General features: G+C 42.7%; 1 protein-coding gene across 8 annotated transcripts in view; it reads left to right on the plus strand.

Annotated features, from left to right (window-relative positions):
* The first annotated feature begins 545 nt into the window (after positions 1-545).
* Positions 546-23117, plus strand: part of LOC121568161 (kinesin light chain 1) — a 48318-nt gene continuing 25746 nt past the window's right edge. For 6 of the 8 annotated variants that reach the window (XR_006001202.2, XR_006001206.2, XR_006001207.2 and 3 more), the window contains exons 1-5: positions 546-624; positions 15574-15845; positions 16279-16509; positions 19222-19303; positions 21885-22113. Coding sequence is in view for 2 of the 8 variants with exons in the window: in XM_041878748.2 (XP_041734682.1) it covers positions 15597-15845; positions 16279-16509; positions 19222-19303; positions 21885-22113 (791 nt within the window). In the remaining 6 variants the exon portion in view is untranslated. Of the gene's footprint in view, positions 625-1960; positions 2039-3027; positions 3056-15573; positions 15846-16278; positions 16510-19221; positions 19304-21884; positions 22114-23117 lie in introns of those variants that run through there. The other 2 variants (XR_006001203.2, XR_006001204.2) reach the window with 2 other exon arrangements.

Below are 23117 nucleotides of genomic sequence, written 5' to 3' on the forward strand. Positions count from 1 at the left end.
TATATATATATATATATATATATATATATATATATATATATATATATATATTTGTGGGGGAAAAAACATATGGGGGATTGGAAGTGATGCAGACAATTACATTGATGGAAGTTACAATCTATCTGCAATATTAAAGCTGATCTACCCCCTAAAAAAAAAAAAAAAAGGTCAGTGGACCAAGATTCAAAGGTCAGATTAGGAAGGAAGAGGTGGTGTTTGCTCGATTGTGCTTAGGTCATTGCACATTGACCTCGTCATTACATCTGGTTGGCAAGCATGTGAATGGTTTGTGTCTGGAGTGTATGATAGATGAAACGGTGGAGCATGTGTTGTTATATTGTTGTAAGTAACTGCCCCATTCGGGAGCCCATCTGTTTTATGTAACCATACCAAACGTAACGCAACATATCAGTGTTCTGAATTTACATTTACTATGTTACGTCTATTCTATGAGACCAGGCCCCGGAATGCGTGACGATTAGCTTAGCAACCACGTGACGCAGCATGACAACCTGAACGTGATTGGTCAACAGTCTGATTGGTGGGGGCGTTATACGTTCCTCCAGTCATTGCCCAATGCGATTCCTATCGCTAATATCTCTGGCTGATCCAGCTCTCGTCTCGGTGAGTCCAAGTTAGATATTAATTTGATTTTAATTGAAGTCAACGTGTGACTGTCAAATTTTATTATATTATTAGAATATGTCATGAAACTTAATGTTTGTGTTTGCTAGTCATTTACAGTCCTCAAATAGATTGGGGGGAAACAATTGGCTAACGTTCATTAGCTTTTAACTACGTTAGCTTTCTCTTTCAGCTGGCTAGCAAGAAATGTGGCAGTTCGCAGTGTTTTCGTAGCTAACGTGACCAATTTGCACGCATGCTTATGTATATCTACTTTTCATGGAAGAAAAAAGGCTGGCTGCTAACTAGCTATCTAGACATTTTTCCGCGTTATGACGATATCATCTCATGTTAGTTAGCTAGCTAGCTAACGTTTACTTTATTTAGAGACATGTCAACATACTAGCAGTGAAGTGACAGTGGGCTTGTTGGACATTGCAGCACGGCAGACGGACTGTTCTACGAAGAACCTTGCATCATAAATAACTACTCATTATTATTTGTATGTCAGTCACAATTTACCCATGATACGTTACGGGCTTTATCATTTTGAACACGGCCGAAAGTCAGACATTAATGTGGTTTTCCAACAGCAAGGCGCAGATCAACATGACAGTGTTGCCATTTGTTTGTAAAAGTGTTTCGTTATAATGTACATGTCCAACCCCCATATCAAACACTCACAAACTTAAATGATATGTGTGTACGATCAATTAGTGCGAGAGAGCCTCATATCACATTAATTTGTCCACTGTATACATAAATCAAGGCAATGTTGGTTCCTATTTCAGTCATGTCTTTGGTCACGTTGGCGTGAGTCAATAAAAAAAAAAACGAATGATTGGTTGACAATAGAGCCTCCCACAATGCAGGTGATGGCTGCAGGATGAAGTTGGTGAAGAGCAACTGCAAAAACTTGCTGTCAACTTCGTGATCTTTGATCACATGATTTTTGTGAAGTTCATGCAGTTGACATGTAGGTGCAAGTCAGACAATTTTTATCCCCATAATGCAACAAACTGGCTGTGATCAACAGAATTAGTGGGGATGCTTCTAGTGTCATAATGATAAGGGTTCTAATTCCTAATTATATGGATAAGACCTTGTATTTAGAATTACCTAATGATTCTAGCAAGCTAGTTCTATGGAGAAGGCATTATTATTCGGCACTAACCAGCTAGCTAACGTTAGCTACACAATGAGAGATTGAGTGGAATGACCAGTTATGTTCTATGGATAAGGTTTAATGTTCAATAAATGGTCAGGCAGGGGGGGGGGGCTTTTTCAACATCAGGGGCATCACTCATTCTCTGTCCTTTTGCCATCAACTCTGTAGGAAATCTGGGCTGCATCTCTAGCCCAAAGTGGCCTCCTATTCTTGTGTCCTCCTTCATCTGTGCTGATCTGAGACAAGGTAGGGGTGGTACACAGAAGATGGCCCTATTTGGTAAAAGAACATGTCCATATTATGGCAAGAATAGCTTAAATAAGCAAAGAGAAACGACAGTCCATCATGACTTTAAGACATGAAGGTCAGTCAATCTGGAACATTTCAAGAACTTTGTACGTTTCTTCAAGTGCAGTCGCAAAATCCATCAAGCGCAATGATGAAACTGGCTCTCATGAGGACCACCACAGTTACCTCTGCTGCAGACGATAAGTTCATTAGTTACCAGCCTCAGAAATTGCAGCCCAAATAAATGCTTCACAGAGTTGAAGTAACAGACACATCTCAACATCAACTGTTCAGAGGAGACTGCGTGAATCAGGCCTTCATGGTCGAATTGCTGCAAAGAAACCACTACTAAAGGACACCAATAATAAGAAGAGACTTGCTTGGGCCAAGAAACACGAGCAATGGACATTAGACGGTGGAAATCTGTCCTTTGGTCTGATGAATCCAAATTTGAGATTTTTGATTCCAACTGCTGTGTCTTTGTGAGACACAGAGTAGGTGAACGGATGATCTCCGCATGTGTGGTTCCCACCGTGAAGCATGGAGGAGGAGGTGTGATGGTGTGGTGGTTCTTTGCTGGTGACATTGTCTGTGATTTATTTAGAAATCAAGGCACACTTAACCAGCATGGCTACCACAGCATTCTGCAGCGATACGCCATCCCATCTGGTTTGTGCTTATTTGGACTATCATTTGTTTTTCAACAGGACAATGACCCCAAAAACACCTCCAGGCTGTGTAAGGGCTATTTGACCAAGAAGGAGAGTGATGGAGTGCAGCATCAGATGACCTGGCCTCCACAATCACCTGACCTCAACCCAATTGAGATGGTTTGGGATGAGTTGGACCGCAGAGTGAAGGAAAAGCAGCCAAGAAGTGCTCAGCATATGTGGGAATTCCTTCAAGACTGTTGGAAAAGCATTCCAGGTGAAGCTGGTTGAGGGAATGCCAAGAGTGTGCTAAGCTGTCATCAAGGTAATTTGGTGGCTACTTTGAAGAATATCAAATATATTTTGATTTGTTTAACACTTTCTTTGGTTACTACATGATTCCATATGTGCTATTTCATAGTTTTGATGTCTTCACTATTATTCTACAATGTAGAAAATAGTAAAAATAAACAAAAACCCGTGCATGAGTAGGTGTCAACTTTTGACTGCATTAGGAAAGTATTCAGACCTCATGACTTTTTCCACATTTTGTTACATTACAGCCTTATTCTAAAATTGATTAAATAAACTTGATAAAAATAAAAACTTATTTACATATGTATTCAGACCCTTTGGTATGACACTTGAAATTGAGGTCAGGTGCATCCTGTTTCCATTGATCATCCTTGATGTTTCTACAACTTGACTGTGGTAAATTCAATTGATTGGACATGATTTGGAAAGGCACACACCTGTCTATATAAGGTCCCACAGTTAACAGTGCATGTCAGAGCAAAAACCAAGCCATGAGGTCAAAGGGATTGTCTGTAGAGCTCCGAGACAGAATTGTGTGGAGGCACAGATCTGGGGAAGGGTACCAAAAAATGTCTGCAGCATTGAAGGTCCCAAGAACACAGTGGCCTCCATCATTCTTAAATGGAGGAAGTTTGGAACCACCTCAAACTGATCAAGCAGGGGAGAAGGGCCTTGGTCAGGGAGGTGACCAAGAACCCTATGGTCACTCTGACAGAGCTCTAGAGTTCCTCTGTGGAGATGGGAGAACCTTCCAGAAAGACAACCATCTCTGCAGCACTCCACCAATCAGCCCTTTACGGTAGAGAGCCAGACGGAAGCCACTCCTCAGTAAAAGGCACATGACAGCCCGCTTGGAGTTTGCTAAAAGGCACCTAAAGGACTCTCAAACCATGAGAAACAAGATTATCTGGTCTGATGAAACCAAGATTGAATTCTTTGGCCTGAATGCCAAGCATCACATCTGGAGGAAACCTGGCACCATCCCTACGGTGAAGCATGGTGGTGGCAACATCATGCTGTGCAGATTTTTTTCAGAAGTAGGGACTGGGAGACTAGTCAGGATCGAGGGAAAGATTAAAGCACACAGCCAAGACAACGTAGGAGTGGTTTCGGGACAAGTCTCAATTTCCTTGAGTGGTCCAGCAAGATCCCGGACTTGAACCTGATCGAACATCTCTGGAGAGACCTGAAAATAGCTGTGCAGCGACGCTCCCCATCCAACCTAACAGAGCTTGAGAGGATCTGCAGAGAAGAATGGGAGAAACTCCCCAAATACAGGTGTGCCAAGCTTGTAGCGTCATACCCAAGAAGACTCAATTCAAATCAAATTTTATTTGTCACATACACGTGTTTAGCAGATGTTATTGCTGGTGTAGAGAAATACTTGTGCTTCTAGCTCCGACAGTGCAGTAATATCTAACAAGTAATATCTAACAATTTCACAACATATACCCAATACACACAAATCTGGTAAGGAATGGAATTTAAGAATATATACATATATGGACAAGCAATGACAGAGCGGCATGGACTAAGATACAGTAGAATATTATATAATAGAATACAGTATATACATATGAGATGAGTAGGGTAAGATATGTAAACATTATTAAAGTGACAAGTGTTCCATTTCTTAAAGTGGCCAGTGATTCCAATAGGCAGCAGCAGCCTCTAATGTGCTAGTGATGGCTATTTAACAGTCTGATGGCCTTGAGATGGAAGCTGTTTTTCATTCTCTCAGTCCCAGCTTTGATGTACCTGTACTGACCTCGCCTTCTGGATGATAGCAGGTGAACAGGCAGTGGCTCGGATGGTTGATGTCCTTGATTAACTTTTTGGCCTTCCTGTGACATCGGGTGCTGTATGTATCTTGGAGGGTGGGTAGTTTGCCCCTGGTAATGCGTTCGGCAGACCGCACCACCCTGTTGAAGCTTTCCACCTTCTCCACTGCGGTCCCGTCGTTTCCTGAAGTCCACAATCATCTCCTTTTGTTTTATTGATGTTGAGTGAGAGGTTATTCTCCTGGCACCACACTCCCAGAGCCCTCACCTCCTCCTTGTAGGTGGTCTAGTCATTGTTGGTAATCAAGCCTACTACTGTTGTGTCGTCTGCAATGTTGATGATTGAGTTGGAGGCGTGCTTGGCCACGCAGTCATGGGTGAACAGGGAGTACAGGAGGGGGCTGAGAACGCACCCTTGTGGGGCCCCAGTGTTGAGGATCAGCAGTGGAGATGTTTCCTACCTTCACTACCTGGGGGCTTAAATGTCTTTACTCACGTCGGCCACAGAGAAGGAGAGGCCACAGTCCTTGGTAGTGGGCCTCGTCGGTGGCACTGTGTTATCCTCAAAGCGGGCGAAGAAGGTGTTTAGGTTGTCTGGAAGCGAGACGTCGGTGTTGGCAACGTGGCTGTTTTTCTTTTTGTAGTCCGTGATTGTCTGTAGACCTTGCCACGTACGTCTCGTGTCTGAGCTGTAGAATTGCAACTCCACTTTGTGTCTATACTGACGTTTTGCCAGTTTAATTGCCTTGCGGAGTGAGGAGCTACACTGTTTGTATTCTGCCATATTCCCAGTCACCTTGCCATGGTGAAGTGCGGTGGTTCGCGCTTTCAGTTTTGCACGGATGCTGCCATCTATCCACGGTTTCTGGTTAGGGTAGGTTTTAATAGTCACTGTGGGCACAACATCACCTATACACTTCCTGATAAACTCAGTCACCGTTTCAGTGTATTCGTCTAAATTATTTTCGGAAGCTACCCGGAACACATCCCAGTCCGCGTGATCAAAACAATCTTGAAGCGTGGATTCCGATTGGTCAGACCAGCGTTGAATAGTGCTTAGCACGGGTACTTCCTGTTTGAGTTTCTGCCTATATGAAGGGAGGAGCAAAATGGAGTCGTGGTCAGATTTGCCGAAAGGAGGGCGGGGGAGTGCCTTATAACGTCACGGAAGTTCGAATAGCAATGGTCGAGGATTTTAGCATCGCGAGTACAACAGTCGATATGTTGATAGAACTTTGGCAGCCTAGTCCTCAAATTTGCTTTGTTAAAATCCCCTGCTACAATAAATGCAGCCTCAGGATATGTGGTTTCCAGTTTGTATAAAGTCCAGTGAAGTTCTTTGAGGGCCGTCGTGGTATTGGCTTGAGGGGGGATATACATGGCTGTGACCTATAACTGAAGATAATTATCTTGGGAGGTAATACAGACAGCATTTGATTGTGAGGTATTCTAGGTCGGTTGAACAAAAGGACTTGAGTTCCTGTATGTGACTACAATTACACCATGAGTCGTTAATCATGAAACACACCTCCGCCCTTCTGCTTCCGGAGAGATATTTATTCCAGTCTGCGCGATGAACTGAGAATCCATCTGGCTGGACCAATTTCGACAGAATATCCCCAGAGAGACATGTTTCTGTGAAACAAAGTATGTAACAGGCCTTGATGTCTCTCTGGAAAGAAATCCTTGCCCGGAATTCATCTACCTTGTTAACCAGAGACTGAACATTAGCGAGTAGTATACGTGGAAGCGGTGGGTGGTGTGCGTGCTTCCTAAGTTGAACCAGCAGGCCGCTCCCAGTGCCTCTCCTCCGCCGGCAATGTTTTGGGTCAGCCGCTGGAATCAGTTCAATTGTCCTGGGGAGAGCAAACAAAGGATCTGCTTCAGGAAAGTCGGATTCCTGGTCGTAATGCTGGTGAGTTACCGCCGCTCTGATATCCAATAGTTTTTCCCGGCTGTATGTAATGATACAAAACACTTTCTGAGTTAATAATGTAAAAAATAATACATAAAAAAAAAAAATACCGCTATTCGCGAGGTCGCCATCTTAGTTGGCGCCAGGATCTCGAGGCTGTAATCGCTGCCAAAGGTGCTTCAACAAAGCACTGAGTAAAGTGTCTGAATACTTATGTAACTTTTATATTTCCGTTTTTTATTTTATAAATTTGCAAACATTTCTAAAAACCAGTTTTTGCTTTGTCATTATTAGGTATTGTGTGTAGATTGAGGTGGGGGGGAAAAACATGTTTTATCCATTTTAGAATAAGGCTGTAACGTAACAAAATATATTTTCCATAACCAAAAATATTGTATTTGAAGCTGGTTTACAAAACCAAAGTAAAAGACAAACTAACCTTAAGAACAGGAAGCATAGAAATAGTGCACATAGAACAGATCTACTTCTTCTTAGACTTGCTTTCAATGAGAATGACAGACCTATAACTCAAATTTTTATGTGAATTAAGTTGGGTCGACCAAAAAGTTACACATTGCAGCATTAATAAAGCATTACATTTTTTAAAGGTTTTAACAGAAATTATCTAAAAACACGAAACTCCAATTTTTTTTCATATTCACGTTGTAGCTTAGACCCTACTTTACATCATCTGAGGTTTTTTGTGTTGCGCCCCTCATCGGTTGAGACACATGGTCTTCAAGACAGGGTGGGTGTCATTTCAATCATAGAAATAAGAATTCATAGACTGGACCTATCCATTCAGACCACTGGAATCTTTCTGATACACCATAGAAATTTACATTTTTATTTCTAATTACTACCACAAAGATGGCCGCCGGTCCACCCACTGTTGAATGTCAATTTAAATTGTCATGTCTATTCTATTATTTATATTTCTATGATTTCAATAGGTTTCCTATATGACAGTATAATTTATATGATAAAACGTGTTGTTTGGCTTCTGGATGCTGATTGGTTGATAGCAGGGAGTTATAGCATCACAATCCCTGCATTCTCTGGAAAATGCCTGTTAACAGTTCCATTAGATTTATCAAAGCACTTCCACTATCCTACAGGCCAGCCAGGCATTCATAAACGTAATCTCAGCTGGAAAAGTGTCTAGACAATATTTCCTCATGCTACTAGGCTAGCATTTGGTGTGGTACAGCAGGGGTTAATATAAGCCTTGCTGTGTGCCTATCCCAACCTATGAAACATGTTGCAGTTATTTTTTTGCCATCCACTGTGCCGTGCATATGAATGTGACGAGACTGACAGCTTCTCTGAGCCAGGCGAATTCATTTATCTGGATCATTATAATGGATATATCCAAATAAATAGCAATAGAAACAAAGGTGAAACAAATGAAAGTGCATACTTCACTGTCATTTCAGCTGGTTGATGTGACTGTGTTTGCTTTAATGTTAGTTGGCTAGCTAGCTATCAAAGGAAAAGTATAGTTAGCCTAGCTATCCTCCGTAACTATCTTATTTACTCAACAGTCAGCTGGTTAACTTATTGTCTATTTATACATTATTTATTAAATCATTATTTGCTGAAGTTCTTGTTGGCTATTTATCAATTATTTATTAAATCATTTATTGAAGTTCTTGTCTCTCGTCATCATTAAACCTCTTCTAGCTAGCTACATGCCAATGATTTGTTTAGCATAGCAACGTGGAATGAATAGAATGAACGACTGGGTCAAAACATGAGAATAGACTTAACTACCAGCATGTTTGATTATCAACTTCAGAACCTCAGAACTAACAACTGGCTTTTGCCCGGACTATATCATCTGGTGGAAGGATGAAATAAAACTAATTTAAAATGAATGTAATGAAAACATGTTGTAAATCTTTTTTAATATGTTTGCAACTGTTTTATAAGGCAGTAAGTCATGAGAACCCGGGAATTATCATGTGATAACTCCCTCCTAAGGGCTGTTTCCTGGCCCTTGGCTTTGCCTCGGACCTAAGAACAGCCCTTAGTCGGGAGTTATCACACGATAATCCCCGGGTTCTCGTGCCTTATTGCTTAAACAACAGATATTCCTGTTCAAGTCAACATTCTCTGATGTGTGGACCTCCCAACCATCTTTATGGTACGATTTGTGGTTCCCATTTTATTAAATACATTTTAATTTAATAAATTTAATTTATGTATGGAAGGTTTCATTAACATCAAAAGAGGTGTTGTTAAAAAGTGATAGTCTACTGGGTAAATCCATTTGAAAATATGTTCTGTCCAGGGCTACATTTGCCTGTCTTTGTTTTTTCACAACTTCATATCTGTGCAGATGAAGCCAACTATCACTAGATTGTAAACGAACAAGATGTGTGCAGAGAGGCACAGCATATTTGTTTTCTATCAGTCAGGCCACTGTGTGCACTACAGACTACAGAGGGAGCACAATGATAACGGCAGCCTAGGCTATATGATAGTCTGGCTCCTGTCCCTACCTCTACCAGCCTACCTCACCAAACAGACCCATTCAAACCTGCCACATGTGGAAAAAGCCTCCCTAAAGTGTGCTGACGGGCTCACAGGGCAGATGATTGATGAATTGGAACTGTGTCATGGGCACTTCGTTCTCAGCTGTCCCATGTTCCGCCACACCCGCCCAGTTGGCTGAAGTTTTTTTGTGTTTTGCCGTGGTACACGGGGAGGAGGGTGTTTGTTTGTGCAGGAAACGGAGGATGATTAAATTATCTAGTGGTGTTCAGCAGTCAGAGCAAGTGGACAACAACCTCTCCCTCAACGTGACCAAGACAAAGGGGATGATTGTGGACTACAGGAAAATAAAGAGGACCGAGCACGGCCCCATTCTCATCGACGGGGCTGTAGTGGAACAGGTTGAGAGCTTCAAGTTCCTTGCTGTCCACATCACCAACGAACTATCATGGTCCAAACACACCAAGACAGTCGTGAAGAGGGCACAACAAAGCCTATTCCCCCTCAGGAGACTGAAAAGATTCGGCATGGGTCCTCAGATCCTCAATGTTCTACAGCTGCACCATCGAGAGCATCCTGACTGGTTGCATCACTGCCTGGTATGGCAACGGCTCGGCCTCCGACCGCAATGCACTACAGAGGGTAGTGCGTACGGCCCAGTACATCACTGGGGTCAAGCTTCCTGCCATCCAGGACCTCTATACCAGGCGGTGTCAGAGGAAGGCCCTAAAAATTGTCAAAGACTCCAGCCACCCTAGTCATAGACTGTTCTCTCTGCTACCGCACGGCAAGCGGTACCGGAGCACCAAGTCTAGGTCCAAAAGGCTTCTCAACAGCTTCTACCCCCAAGCTATAAGACTCCTGAACAGCTAATCATGGCTACCCGGACTACTTGCACTGCCCCCCCCCACCCCCACCCCATCTTTTTACGCTGCTACTCTGTTAATTATTTATGCAAAGTCACTTTAACTCTACCCACATGTACATATTACCTCAACTAGCCGGTGCCCCCGCACATTGACTTTGCACCAGTACCCCCCCTGTATATAGCCTCCCTACTGTTATTTTATTTTACTTCTGCTCTTTTTTGTTGTTTTATTTTACTTTTTTATAAAAAAATTAATGCATTGTTGGTTAAGGGCTGTAAGTAAGCATTTCACGGTAATTCCTACACCTGTTGTATTCGGCGCATGTCTGAAAAAGTAGGCTGGCTACACCGAGAAAAGTACTGGAGCAATGTAACTACGCATCAGTCAGAGCGCTGTCTGCTGATTTTAGAATGCCCATTTGTGAATTCTCATCCGAGTGGAGAAGTGCAACTGAAGCACAAAATTAGTTTGATGCCGAGCAGAAATTACAACATGAAAAATTACAACATACCCCTTGTGTACTAAGCCGGTAATACCGTAATTCCCGGGATGAGAGAAGGACGGTATGACAATATGAACATCTGGATACCGCCCAACCCTAATGAGGACTTTACTCACATTTGGGCGGGGGGGGAAGCTTTCCCGATTGCAGCAGAATGTAAAAACTGGCAATTTCTCAACAACAAGCTGACTCATGACCCGCGTTTCTGTTCTGCACCCCAAGGCGGCAGCATGCACCAGTCCTGACACTGTTTTATTGGGTAGACCGATGGTAAAGCTATATGCATTGTGTCATTGCTCTTGCCAAAAGCAAGTGAGTCTGTTTCCTCTCAGATCAGTGTGCTAAGAGAGTCTATTTTGGTGTTTGAGCTGAGGGTGGGATGTTGGAGGATGCAGTGATGAAGTTAGGATGAACTCTTTCTCAATTGTCTAAAATCCTTCCTCTTCTCGTCTCCTTCCCTTCATCTGCACTGTTTGGAAAATAATTGAGAGGTGAAAACAATGTTTTAATCCCATCATTAGGCTGGCTTTCACCCGAGTGGTGTACTACGAATCTAGATAGAGGAGATTGAGAGCTAACTTTGGTCAACTCTGAGTTCAACTCCAAATAACCGGTGACATGAAGGATGCTCACCTTTTAGTCAGGTACATTTCTATGGCAAAGAATCCTTCAGAACTAACCTGCTCCGGGCGGGCTAACTCCATATATCCTGAATGAAGTGTTTGAGCGGTGAGTTGAGGACAAACCAACGATATGCGTAAGAAAGACGGCACTTTAATAGGCCATTTCACACCATAGCCTGCTGAATTTGCACTTCAACTGTCTTTCATTTTTATTTTGGCAAAAATATAATTGGGCCACTGATTGCCCACGGATTGATGTTTCAGCATTGTCTCAATGAAGAGTTTGGCGTTCGACGACTAGCAATGTGCGACATGAACACACAGTTACAAGCCCGGGTCGAGCATGCTCTAGTAAGCGGCATGATCAATATCTAGGCCTTCCTTTGTAACATGGGTCAAGCCTGAGCTGGAATGTGCAGCTAACTGATGCTAGCTTATTTCAGAAAAGCCTGAGTACATATCAAATCAATCAAATGTTATTTGTCACATGCTTCGTAAACAACAGGTGTAGACTAAAGGTGTCCACATGCTTCCTAGCCGAAACAGTTCGGAAGAGTTTGTGCATATATTATGATTACATTTTGTGACGTTGTTGTTAGTTTTGGATTTGGTAAGGTTTTTTTCGGCTGTTTGGGCACACATGTTTTTCTTGAGGCAAGCCAAAGTCGGTAGCTGAAGTCTACACCTCTTCTTTGGTGATTGATCATCAACAGTAAGGATTCTCCAATAGTCTTTGTTGTCATTCAACGAGAGACGACTCGTTTTCGTGCAAATTTTTCATTGAGAAATACTGCACCAAACACTAGTTCGGCGCTAGCTGAACTGAAGCGTGCTGACGTCTTAACAGTGAAATGCTTACTTAAGGGTTATTTTCCAACAATGCAGAGTTAAAGATAAAAAAAAATGAATGGTGACTGACCTTCATGTCTTAGTAATGATGGACTGTCGTTTCTCTTTGCTTATTTGAGCTGTTCTTGCCATAATATGGACTTGGTCTTTTACCAAATAGGGCTATCTTCTGTATACCCCCCCACCTTGTCACAACACAACTGATTGGCTCAAACGCATTAAGAAGGAAAGAAATTCCACAAATTAACTTTTATGAAGGCAAACCTGTTAATTGAAATGCATTCCAGGTGACTACCTCATGAAGCTGGTTGAGAGAATGCCAAGAGTGTGCAAAGCTGTCATCAAGGCAAAGGGTGGCTATTTGAAGAATCTCAAATATAAAATATATATTGATTTGTTTAATACTTTTTTGGTTACTACATGATTCCGTATGTGTTATTTCATAGTTTTGATGTCTTGACGGCAGGTAGCTTAGTGGTTAAGAGCGTTGTGCCAGTAACCGAAAGGTCGCTGGTTCTAATCCCCGAGCCGACTAGGTGAAAAATCTGTCGATGTGCCCTTGAGCAAGGCACTTAACCCTAATTGCTCATGTAAGTCGCTCTGGATAAGAGCGTCTGCAAAAAAAAAAATGTAAATGTAGAAAATAGTAAAAATAAAGAAAGATCCTTGAATGAGTAAGGTGTGTCCAAACTTTTGACTGGTACTACATACATACATACATACATACATACATACATACATACATACATACATACATACATACATACATACATACATACATACATACATACATACATACATACATACATACAGTGGGGAGAACAAGTATTTGTTACACTGCCGATTTTGCAGGTTTTCCTACTTACAAGCATGTAGAGGTCTGTAATTTTTATCATAGGTACACTTCAACTGTGAGAGACTGAATCTAAAACAAAAATCAAGATAATCACATTGTATGATTTTTAAGTAATTAATTAGCATTTTATTGCATGACATAAGTATTTGATACATCAGAAAAGCAGAACTTAATATTTGGTACAGAAACCAAATATTACAGAGATCATACGTTTCCTGTAGGTCTTGACCAGGTTTGCACACACTGCAGCAGGGATTTTGGCCCACTCCTCCATACAGACCTTCTCCAGGTCCTTCAGGTTTCGGGGCTGTCGCTGGGCAATACAGACTTTCAGCTCCCTCCAAAGATTTTCTATTGGGTTCAGGTCTGGAGACTGGCTAGGCCACTCCAGGACCTTGAGATGCTTCTTATGGAGCCACTCCTTAGTTGCCCTGGCTGTGTGTTTCAGGTCGTTATCATGCTGGAAGACCCAGCCACGACCCATCTTCAATGCTTTTACTGAGGGAAGGAGGTTGTTGGCCAAGATCTTGCGATACATGGCCCCATCCATCCTCCCCTCAATACGGTGCAGTCGTCCTGTCCCCTTTGCAGAAAAGCATCACCAAAGAATGATGTTTCCACCTCCATGCTTCATGGTTGGGATGGTGTTCTTGGGGTTGTACTCACCCTTCTTCTTCCTCCAAACACGGCGAGTGGAGTTTAGACCAAAAAGCTCTATTTTTGTCTCATCAGACCACATGACCTTCTCCCATTCCTCCTCTGAATCATCCAGATGGTCATTGGCAAACTTCAGACGGGCCTGGACATGCGCTGGCTTGAGCAGGGGGACCTTGCGTGCGCTGCAGGATTTTAATCCATGACGGCATAGTGTGTTACTAATGGTTTTCATTGAGACTGTGGTCCCAGCTCTCTTCAGGTCATTGACCAGGTCCTTCCGTTTAGTTCTGGGCTGATCCCTCACCTTCCTCATGATCATTGATGCCCCACGAGGTGAGATCTTGCATGGAGCCCCAGACCGAGGGTGATTGACCGTCATCTTGAACTTCTTCCATTTTCTAATAATTGCGCCAACAGTTGTTGCCTTCTCACCAAGCTGCTTGCCTATTGTCCTGTAGCCCATCCCAGCCTTGTGCAGGTCTACAATTTTATCCCTGATGTCCTTAAACAGCTCTCTGGTCTTGGCCATTGTGGAGAGGTTGGAGTCTGTTTGATTGAGTGTGTGGACAGGTGTCTTTTATACAGGTAACGAGTTCAAACAGGTGCAGTTAATACAGGTAATGAGTGGAGAACAGGAGGGCTTCTTAAAGAAAAACTAACAGGTCTGTGAGAGCCGGAATTCTTACTGGTTGGTAGGTGATCAAATACTTATGTCATGCAATAAAATGCTAATGAATTACTTAAAAATCATACAATGTGATTTTCTGGATTTCTGTTTTAGAATCCGTCTCTCGCAGTTGAAGTGTACCTATGATAAAAATTACAGACCTCTACATGCTTTGTAAGTAGGAAAACCTGCAAAATCGGCAGTGTATCAAATACTTGTTCTCCCCACTGTATGTATATATTTTTTAAAATCAGTAAACTAAGTTTCTTTCCTTATCGCACTGGACTCCAAGTGTATTGGTCAATCCATCAACCACTCCAATCTTAATTCCAACCCTCAGATGTCTACAGACTAACCCATCTTTCTCAGTACACTACTATTTTACTATTTTACTATTTTGTTTTGCAATACATCCTTCTATTGTACTGCGATGTCTTACAAGGGTCTTGAAGCTTTCTATTCGTAAAATTTCTACTGAGATTACCGTAAAAAGAAATGGCCTACTTTACCTAAGAGTATAATCATATTTCCCATTGATTAATCGTGGTTTTTCCAGATCTCCTAACAGTACTGTTTGTAGGTCCATCTGAACACAGACATTATGACTAATCTCTTCTTGTGTGTCCAGAAGATCTCAGTTAGGCTCATTTGTCCTACTTACAGTTGTCAGTCACACATCCTCAGTCTTATACTTACTGTGTTATCATGATGACTGGAGCCTTAAGCAGTAGTGTGAAGATGGAATCCATTGTATTTTAGTGTCACTGTGACTGCTGAGACTGGGGACAGTGAGCACTGAGCAGTAGTGTGAAGATCATATCCGTTGTAATTTAGGCCAGAGGGTGAGGCTTTGAAACGTTGACATGGATAGCAGGGAATGTAAAGCAGGTGCTGCTGTGCTTTGGCTCTGGAGCTTCAGTCAAACCAAACAGTCTCCTGTCTATGTCTCTTGATGGGAGCTGTTAGGCTAATAGGCTCTGTGTAAATGAAAGCAAGAGTAAACGAACGCAGCTGTGTTTGAAATCCAATCAGTTGTGTTGTTTACTCGTCTTCTAATATGCCCTGCAATAATTGCCCCTCTGGGATGAATATAGTTTATTTAATTGAAATGTCCTTTCACATGACATTGAGTGGGCCTCTCTCTACCTAGGGTTATAAAACTTCTGATTCTGGGAATCGTCCAACTGGGATTTCTGTAGAACCTGGGAATTTTGGGAAAGTTACAGGAATTTTGCAACCCTATTTTTACCTCTCTGTTCCAAGACATTAACCCACCCTTGTCCTCCTCTGTTTCAACCTTCCTTTCCCTCCAGGTCTTCCTAAGGTAGACTAGACAATGTCCACGATGGTGTACCCGAGGGAAGAGAAGCTGGAGAAGCTGTCCCAGGAAGAGATAATCTCCAACACCAAGCTGGTGATCCAGGGCCTGGAGGCGCTGAAGAACGAGCACAACTCCATCCTGCACAGCCTGCTGGAGACCATCAAGTGCCTGAAGAAAGATGAGGAGGCCAACCTGGTGCACGAGAAGTCCAGCCTGCTGCGCAAGTCTGTGGAGATGATCGAGCTGGGCCTGGGAGAAGCACATGTATGTAAGCCTGATGGAGGATCTGAGTAGCTTGGTCCCAGATCTGTTTAGTGCTATCTTGCAAACTTAGTTTGTTGTGACAATGACCGTTGGCAAGACTGTATAACAGTTGGTACTAATATGAGTTTTCCACTTCTGTATATATTTCACAGCAACTTCCTTATTTTATATTAGACCAAGCTTAGGAAAACAGTCCTCATGATTCACCCTAACCTCAGCTAGTTGTGTTTTAGTGTCTCTGTCTTTCATAAGGCTCTCTCTCTCACACTTACCACCGACCTCTCTGCCATTCCCTTGTTCTCTTACTCCTCTTATGCTGTTTCTCCATCTGAAGAACCAGGGAGAACTAGGATGAAAGAGAACTAAAGAGAACCATGGACAGCTACTGATGTGCGGTGGTCTGATTTAAAATATCCTTACCTCTTCTCCTCAGGTGATGATGGCCCTGTCCAACCATCTGAACGCGGTGGAGTCTGAGAAGCAGAAGCTGCGAGCCCAGGTGCGTCGGCTATGCCAGGAGAACCAGTGGCTGAGGGACGAGCTGGCCAACACCCAGCAGAAGCTGCAGAAGAGCGAGCAGAGCGTGGCTCAGCTGGAGGAGGAGAAGAAGCACCTGGAGTTCATGAACCAGCTCAAGAAGTACGACGAGGACGTCTCTCCCACTGTAAGTGTCTAAGACTTGTGATAGGTAAAATGCAGACTCAACAGATCAGTTTCAATTTCGATTATAATGAAGAATAGAACACACACAACTTATTTATCTGATTCTGTATGCAATAGCTTTTCTCTGAAGCGCAGCAAACTAACCAGAGAGGAAATCTGAAATTAGAATGTGATTAACTTGGCTGTCATGTCTTTACCGGGAAGGAAAAATGACCTGCAGGGTCTTCCTGGAAAGGGACTGGTCAGGGCCTCATTGATTGAGTGGTTGAAATGAATCCCCCATGGTCACGTTCATTAGGTCACACAACATTTTAAAGGACTTAAAACACTTTGCAACAGAAAACGAAAATGAGCAGTAGTCCCTTCCTGTTCAGTCCGTTTTCTTCAGTTCGATCCCGAATGAAAACGACCCTGCATTTATGTATTCTGTTCAAACTACAAAATGTTCAGATAGAAATGCATTTTCCAGAACAGATATATAAAAAAGAAATCTATAGAATTGGCCATAATGTCAGTCCGATTCGTTACATTTATATCTGCAACATTCTGAACATTTCATCTCACTAAATTAATCCCCGACTTTCTCCTGAGTCACTCACTGAAGCTGTAATAGCCCACGCAAGGCTGCTGCTTAACTCGGCAGGAACCTTTCCAGATTACACCTCTCTGGGACCACAGCCCTCGCCCGGCTATCAGCTTTTCCATTTTAAGGTATTTTAAGTGGTTTCCTGTCAAAGAAAATGCTTATATATACAGTGAGGGGAAAAAAGTATTTGATCGCCTGCTGATTTTGTACGTTTGCCCACTTACAAAGACATGATCAGTCTATAATTTGAATGGTAGTTTTATTTGAACAGTGAGAGACAGAATAACAACAACAAAATCCAGAAAAATGCATGTCAAACATTTTAGAAATTGATTTACATTTTAATGAGGGAAATAAGTATTTGACCCCTGCAAAACTTGACTTAGTACTTGGTGGCAAAACCCTTATTGGCAATCACAGAGGTCAGACGCTTCTTGTAGTTGGCCACCAGGTTTGCACACATCTCAGGAGGAATTTTGTCCCACTCCTCTTTGCAGATCTTCTCCAAGTCATTAAGGTTTCGAGGCTGACGTTTGGCAACTCGAACCTTCAGCTCCCTCCACAGATTTTCTATGGGATTAAGGTCTGGAGACTGGCTAGGCCACTCCAGGACCTTAATGTGCTTCTTCTTGAGCCACTCCTTTGTTGCATTGGGCGTGTGTTTTGGGTCATTTGTCATGCTGGAATACCAATCCACGACCCATTTTCAATGCCCTGGCTGAGGGAAGGAGGTTCTCACCCAAGATTTGACGGTACATGGCCTCGTCCATCGTCCCTTTGATGCAGTGTTATTGTCTCCTGTCCCCTTAGCAGAAAAACACCCCCAAAGCATAATGTTTCCACCTCCATGTTTGACGGTGGGGATGGTGTTCTTGGGGTCATAGGCAGCATTCCTCCTCCTCCAAACACAGCGAGTTGAGTTGATGCCAAAGAGCTCGATTTTGGTCTCATCTGACCACAACACTTTCACCCAGTTCTCCTCTGAATCATTCAGATGTTCATTGGCAAACTTTAAACGGGCCTGTATATGTGCTTTCTTGAGCAGAGGGACCTTGCGGGCGCTGCAGGATTTCAGTCCTTCACGGCGTAGTGTGTTACCAATTATTTTCTTGGTGACTATGGTCCCAGCTGCCTTGAGATCATTGACAAGATCCTCCCGTGTAGTTCTGGGCTGATTCCTCACCGTTCTCAATGTCATTGCAACTCCACGAGGTGAGATCTTGCATGGAGCCCCAGGCCGAGGGAGATTGACAGTTATTTTGTGTTTCTTCCATTTGCGAATAATCGCACCAACTGTTGTCACCTTCTCACCAAGCTGCTTGGCGATGGTCTTGTAGCCCATTCCAGCCTTGTGTAGGTCTACAATCTTGTCCCTGACATCTTTGGAGAGCTCTTTGGTCTTGGCCATGGTGGAGAGTTTGGAATCTGATTGATTGATTGCTTCTGTGGACAGGTGTCTTTTATACAGGTAACAAGCTGAGATTAGGAGCACTCCCTTTAAGAGTGTGCTCCTAATCTCAGCTCGTTACCTGTATAAAAGACACCTGGGAGCCAGAAATCTTTCTGATTAAGAGGGGTCAAATACTTATTTCCCTCATTAAAATGCAAATCAATTTATAACATTTTTGACATGCGTTTTTCTGGATCTTTTTGTTTTTATTCTGTCTCTCACTGTTCAAATAAACCTACCATTACAATTATAGACTGATAATTTCTTTGTCAGTGGGCAAACGTACAAAATCAGCAGTGGATCAAATACTTTTTTTCCTCACTGTATATGGGTGTTCCATTACCCACAAGGGTTCTTGAAAGACGCTTCTGAAATGTAGAATTGAACATCTCTTCTGGGTCGTGTTATTAGTTGAAAACGTAACCTAATGGTTGAGGTTTTTTTCCACCCATCTTGAGATTATTATTAATAAAAAATAGCTCTGGTTTTCAGAACATCTGCCACGTTCACTGTAACGTTATCAGTATATATTGAAGAGATATGAATTCTCAAAGCTTTGAATTTTCCAACATGGCTGATAAAGAAACTGCCCCCAACAGCTGCTCACACACATGCCTCACAATTGGATTCCTGTGTCTGTGTTGATTGGGCTAATGATGTGTGATGTGGTCTATCAGCAGGAGGAGAAGGACGGCGAGCCCCCCAAGGACTCTCTGGATGATCTCTTCCCCAACAATGAAGAGGAGCAAGGCCAAGGCAGTAAGACGGATACCACTGACATCATTACTACATCCCTTAGACAGGGTTCGCACAAGGTGCTTAAAGTACTTGAATTTGGCACTCTTAAGTTCAAGTACTGGAAAAACTTGAAAATCAGACCTTTTCTCAAGTTGGTACTTGAAAAGTACTTGAATTAAAATGAGAGGAGAACAGAAAATGATCAAATATGTTAATATGAAAAATATTAGAAAAATGTATTGGTCTCATGAATTAATTTCCAGGCTGACTGCTGAGATTTAATTCCTCACGTGTTTCGAGCTCTGGTTGCCAGGCGAGCTCGCTCATTCCACCCACACTGCCACTCAGCCAGGCATGTACAGAACTGACTGATTAGGTGCCGCCAAATGTCACATCGATAGCTAAAATGCAGAACAAATGTATATTCAAAACTACCTTTTGTGTGTCAGGAAAATGTTATTTCAGCACATGAAACTTGGGACCAACACTTTACATGTTGCGTTTTATATTTTTGTTCAGTATAGTTTACCCACTTTTCTTTTTACCACTACATCACTGTACTCAACCAACCCACACAGTGTAAGGTGCAAAAGATGCGTCAGACTTTAACATTGTGAGCATGGGTGAATTGGCCCTGAAGGGGGATAGACACTACGCTATATCCTGCGCTGGCGCCAGTTCTACATTATGCGGCATTTTCTCTCCAGAGCTTTTTTGCTTCATTCAAGCGGCGCCCGCGATATTCTGCTTTATCAAGCGGCAGCCGTGCTCCTGCCGTTCACGTGCCGTTTTCCTCACACAGCCCGCCCGTCCTTCTCCTGACCGGCGACATTAAACTGCCAGTCGGAAGCAAGACGCTTTTTCATAGCTATTAAGGAGTAGATTCCCCGATTTTAAAAAAATACAATACAGTCATTGAAATTGTTTAGTAATGCGAATAGGAAATGTGTGTTCACCAGTGGAGGCTCCTCAGAGGAGGAAGGGGAGGACCATCCTCAGTGAATTTCATAAAAATGTAAATGGTAAAACATTTCAAAAGTGATCCTTTTTAGATAAACTATACTAAATATAATCACGTCACCAAATAATTGATTAAAACACACTATTTTGCAAAGAAGGTCTACAGTAGCCTCAACCGCACTCTGTAGGGTAGCACCATGGTGTAGCCGGAGGACAGCTAGCTTCCGTCCTCCTCTGGGTACATTGACTACAATACAAAACCTAGGAGGCTCATGGTTCTCACCCCCTTCCATAGACTTATACAGTAATTATGACAACGTCCGGAGGATGTCCTTTAGCCTATCAGAGCTCTTGCAGCATGAACTGACATGTTGTCCACCCAATCAAAGGATCAGAGAATGAATCTAGTACTGAAAGCATAAGCTACAGCTAGCTAGCACTGCAGTGTATAAAATGTGGTGAGTGGTTGACTCAAAGAGAGAGAAAGACAATAGTTGAACAGTTTTTAACAAATTAATTTCTTCCAAAATGAAGGAGAAGCATGAGAAATAGTCATTTTGTTCCAGTTTCACTTACTTAGCAAGCAAAGGCATCTAGTTAGTTTAGCCTGCTGAAACACCCTGCTCAAACAGAGGGATGCTATGTTAGCTAGCTGGCTATGACTTTCCAACACAACATTGGAACACTTCCAAGTCAAGGTAAGCTTTTGGTATTACTAGTTTATTGCCACCGGGGCCCACCGGTGTAACTGCTTACTGACTGTACACTGTAACGTTACTGCATGATTGTAGCGGGTTTACTAACGGGTTAGTTCTATTAGCTATGCTGAGTATGACGTTACTTTAGCTAATATGTTTTGTTGTGCATTGAAGTCCCGAAGCGAAGGGAAGAGGTGAGAGGAGGAGAGCGCATAGATTTGAGAAGGAATAAAATGTGGCTGCTATGAAAGTGAACTGTGTTTACGTGTAATCAGGGGTGTATTCGTTCCGCCGATTTTGATGAAAAAACGTTTCTCAAACGGAACAAAACGGGGATAAACATACCTGAATTTGTCCAATAGAAACTCTTGTTTGTAACTGTTTGACAAATGATTACACCCTATATCAGCTAGATGCAGGCAAGACTGTTTTAAAGCGGTATTGAATGTCACGGTCTGTCCATGTGCCACTGTCTGTCACCTCAAATTTGTCTCTCGACCTGTGTGCACTTATGTTGTAAACTTTCATTCATAGGCTACAACATCAGTACAGTACTGACTGACCACTCATGTAGTAGATAAGTAGTGAAACACGTATTGAGTAGAACTTGGTGAGGTAGTGATTAATAAATAGTAAGTTAGTTGGTTTTATTCATGATGTTGTGGCGACATACTGCCATATGGTGGTGAACAATTGCATAATAGGAACTATTACAAATTGATGTTCCTTCAAAATAAATATTAGTGCTTGAAAAAGTCCTTGAATTTGACTTTCCACTGTCTGTACGAACCCTGCTTAGAGTGCTCTTAGATATTGTTGAAAAACCATATTAGCTTGTAATGTATTATTGTATCACTGTTTGTTGCCAAAAACAGGTCACCAAGTGTCCTTGCTGTTGACATGACCTTTGCCCTCTGTGTTTTCTCCCTCCTCCACCCCCACAGTGCAGCACCAGCACAATAGTGCGGCGGTGGCTGCAGCCCAGCAGGGAGGCTATGAGATCCCAGCCCGCCTGAGGACCCTCCACAACCTGGTGATCCAGTATGCCTCGCAGGGCCGCTACGAGGTGGCCGTGCCCCTCTGCAAACAGGCCCTGGAGGACCTGGAGAAGACCTCCGGACATGACCACCCTGACGTGGCCACCATGCTCAACATCCTGGCCCTGGTCTACAGGTGAGGCCTGGCATCCTCCTTGATCTATACTAGGTTTGTGTTCATTAGGGCACCCAGTAGACAACATTTAAAGTGTTTTGCAACTATTTGTTATTGGACAAGACCCTGAATCTTACCCTACCTGGCTTACATAGGGACAATGCTGCATGATTTGCCTGTTATTTTGTTTGGTGTGCTTGGCTAGATTTTCATAGTTACCATGTTTGTAGAATTTGTAGTAGTGTTGCACGGTACACCGGTACCACGGTAATATCACGGTACTAAAACGTCATGAAACTTATGATACCAACATTTTTGAATACCATAGTACCGTTTCATATGATATTACCAAATTTCTCGTCCCTATCGATCTAAAGAACCAGCTGGCACCTGTTATAAAATGTTTATAAATTCTGTTACATTTCAGTCAATTGAAAATAATTATTTAGGCCCTAATCTATGGATTTCATATGACTGAGAATACAGTTATGCATCTGTTGGCCACAGATACCTTAAAAAAAAAAAAAGTAGGGTCGTGGATCAGAAAACCAGTCAGTATCTGGTGTGACGACCATTTGCCTCATGCAGCGCGACACATGCTTCGCATAGAGTTGATCATGCTGTTGATTGTGGCCTGTGGAATGTTGTCCGACTCCTCTTCATTGGCTGTGCGAAGTTGCTGGATATTGGCGGGAACTAGAACACGCTGTCGTACACGTTGATCCAGAGCATCCCAAACATGCTCAATGTTGGGTGACATGTCTGGTGAGTATGCAGGCCATGGGAGAACCGGGACATTTTCAGCTTCCAGGAATTGTGTACAGACCCTTGCGACATGGGGCCGTGCATTATCATGCTGAAACATGAGGTGAGGGCGGTGGATGAATGGCTTGACAATGGACCTCTGGATCTCGTCACAGTATCTCTGTGCATTCAAATTGCCATCAATAAAATGCAATTGGGTTCGTTGTCAGGAGCTTATGCCTGCCCATACCATAACCCCACCGCCACCATGGGGCACTATG

Source organism: Coregonus clupeaformis, chromosome 1 (genome assembly GCF_020615455.1).
Source record: "Coregonus clupeaformis isolate EN_2021a chromosome 1, ASM2061545v1, whole genome shotgun sequence".
Classification (NCBI taxonomy): Eukaryota; Metazoa; Chordata; class Actinopteri; order Salmoniformes; family Salmonidae; genus Coregonus; species Coregonus clupeaformis.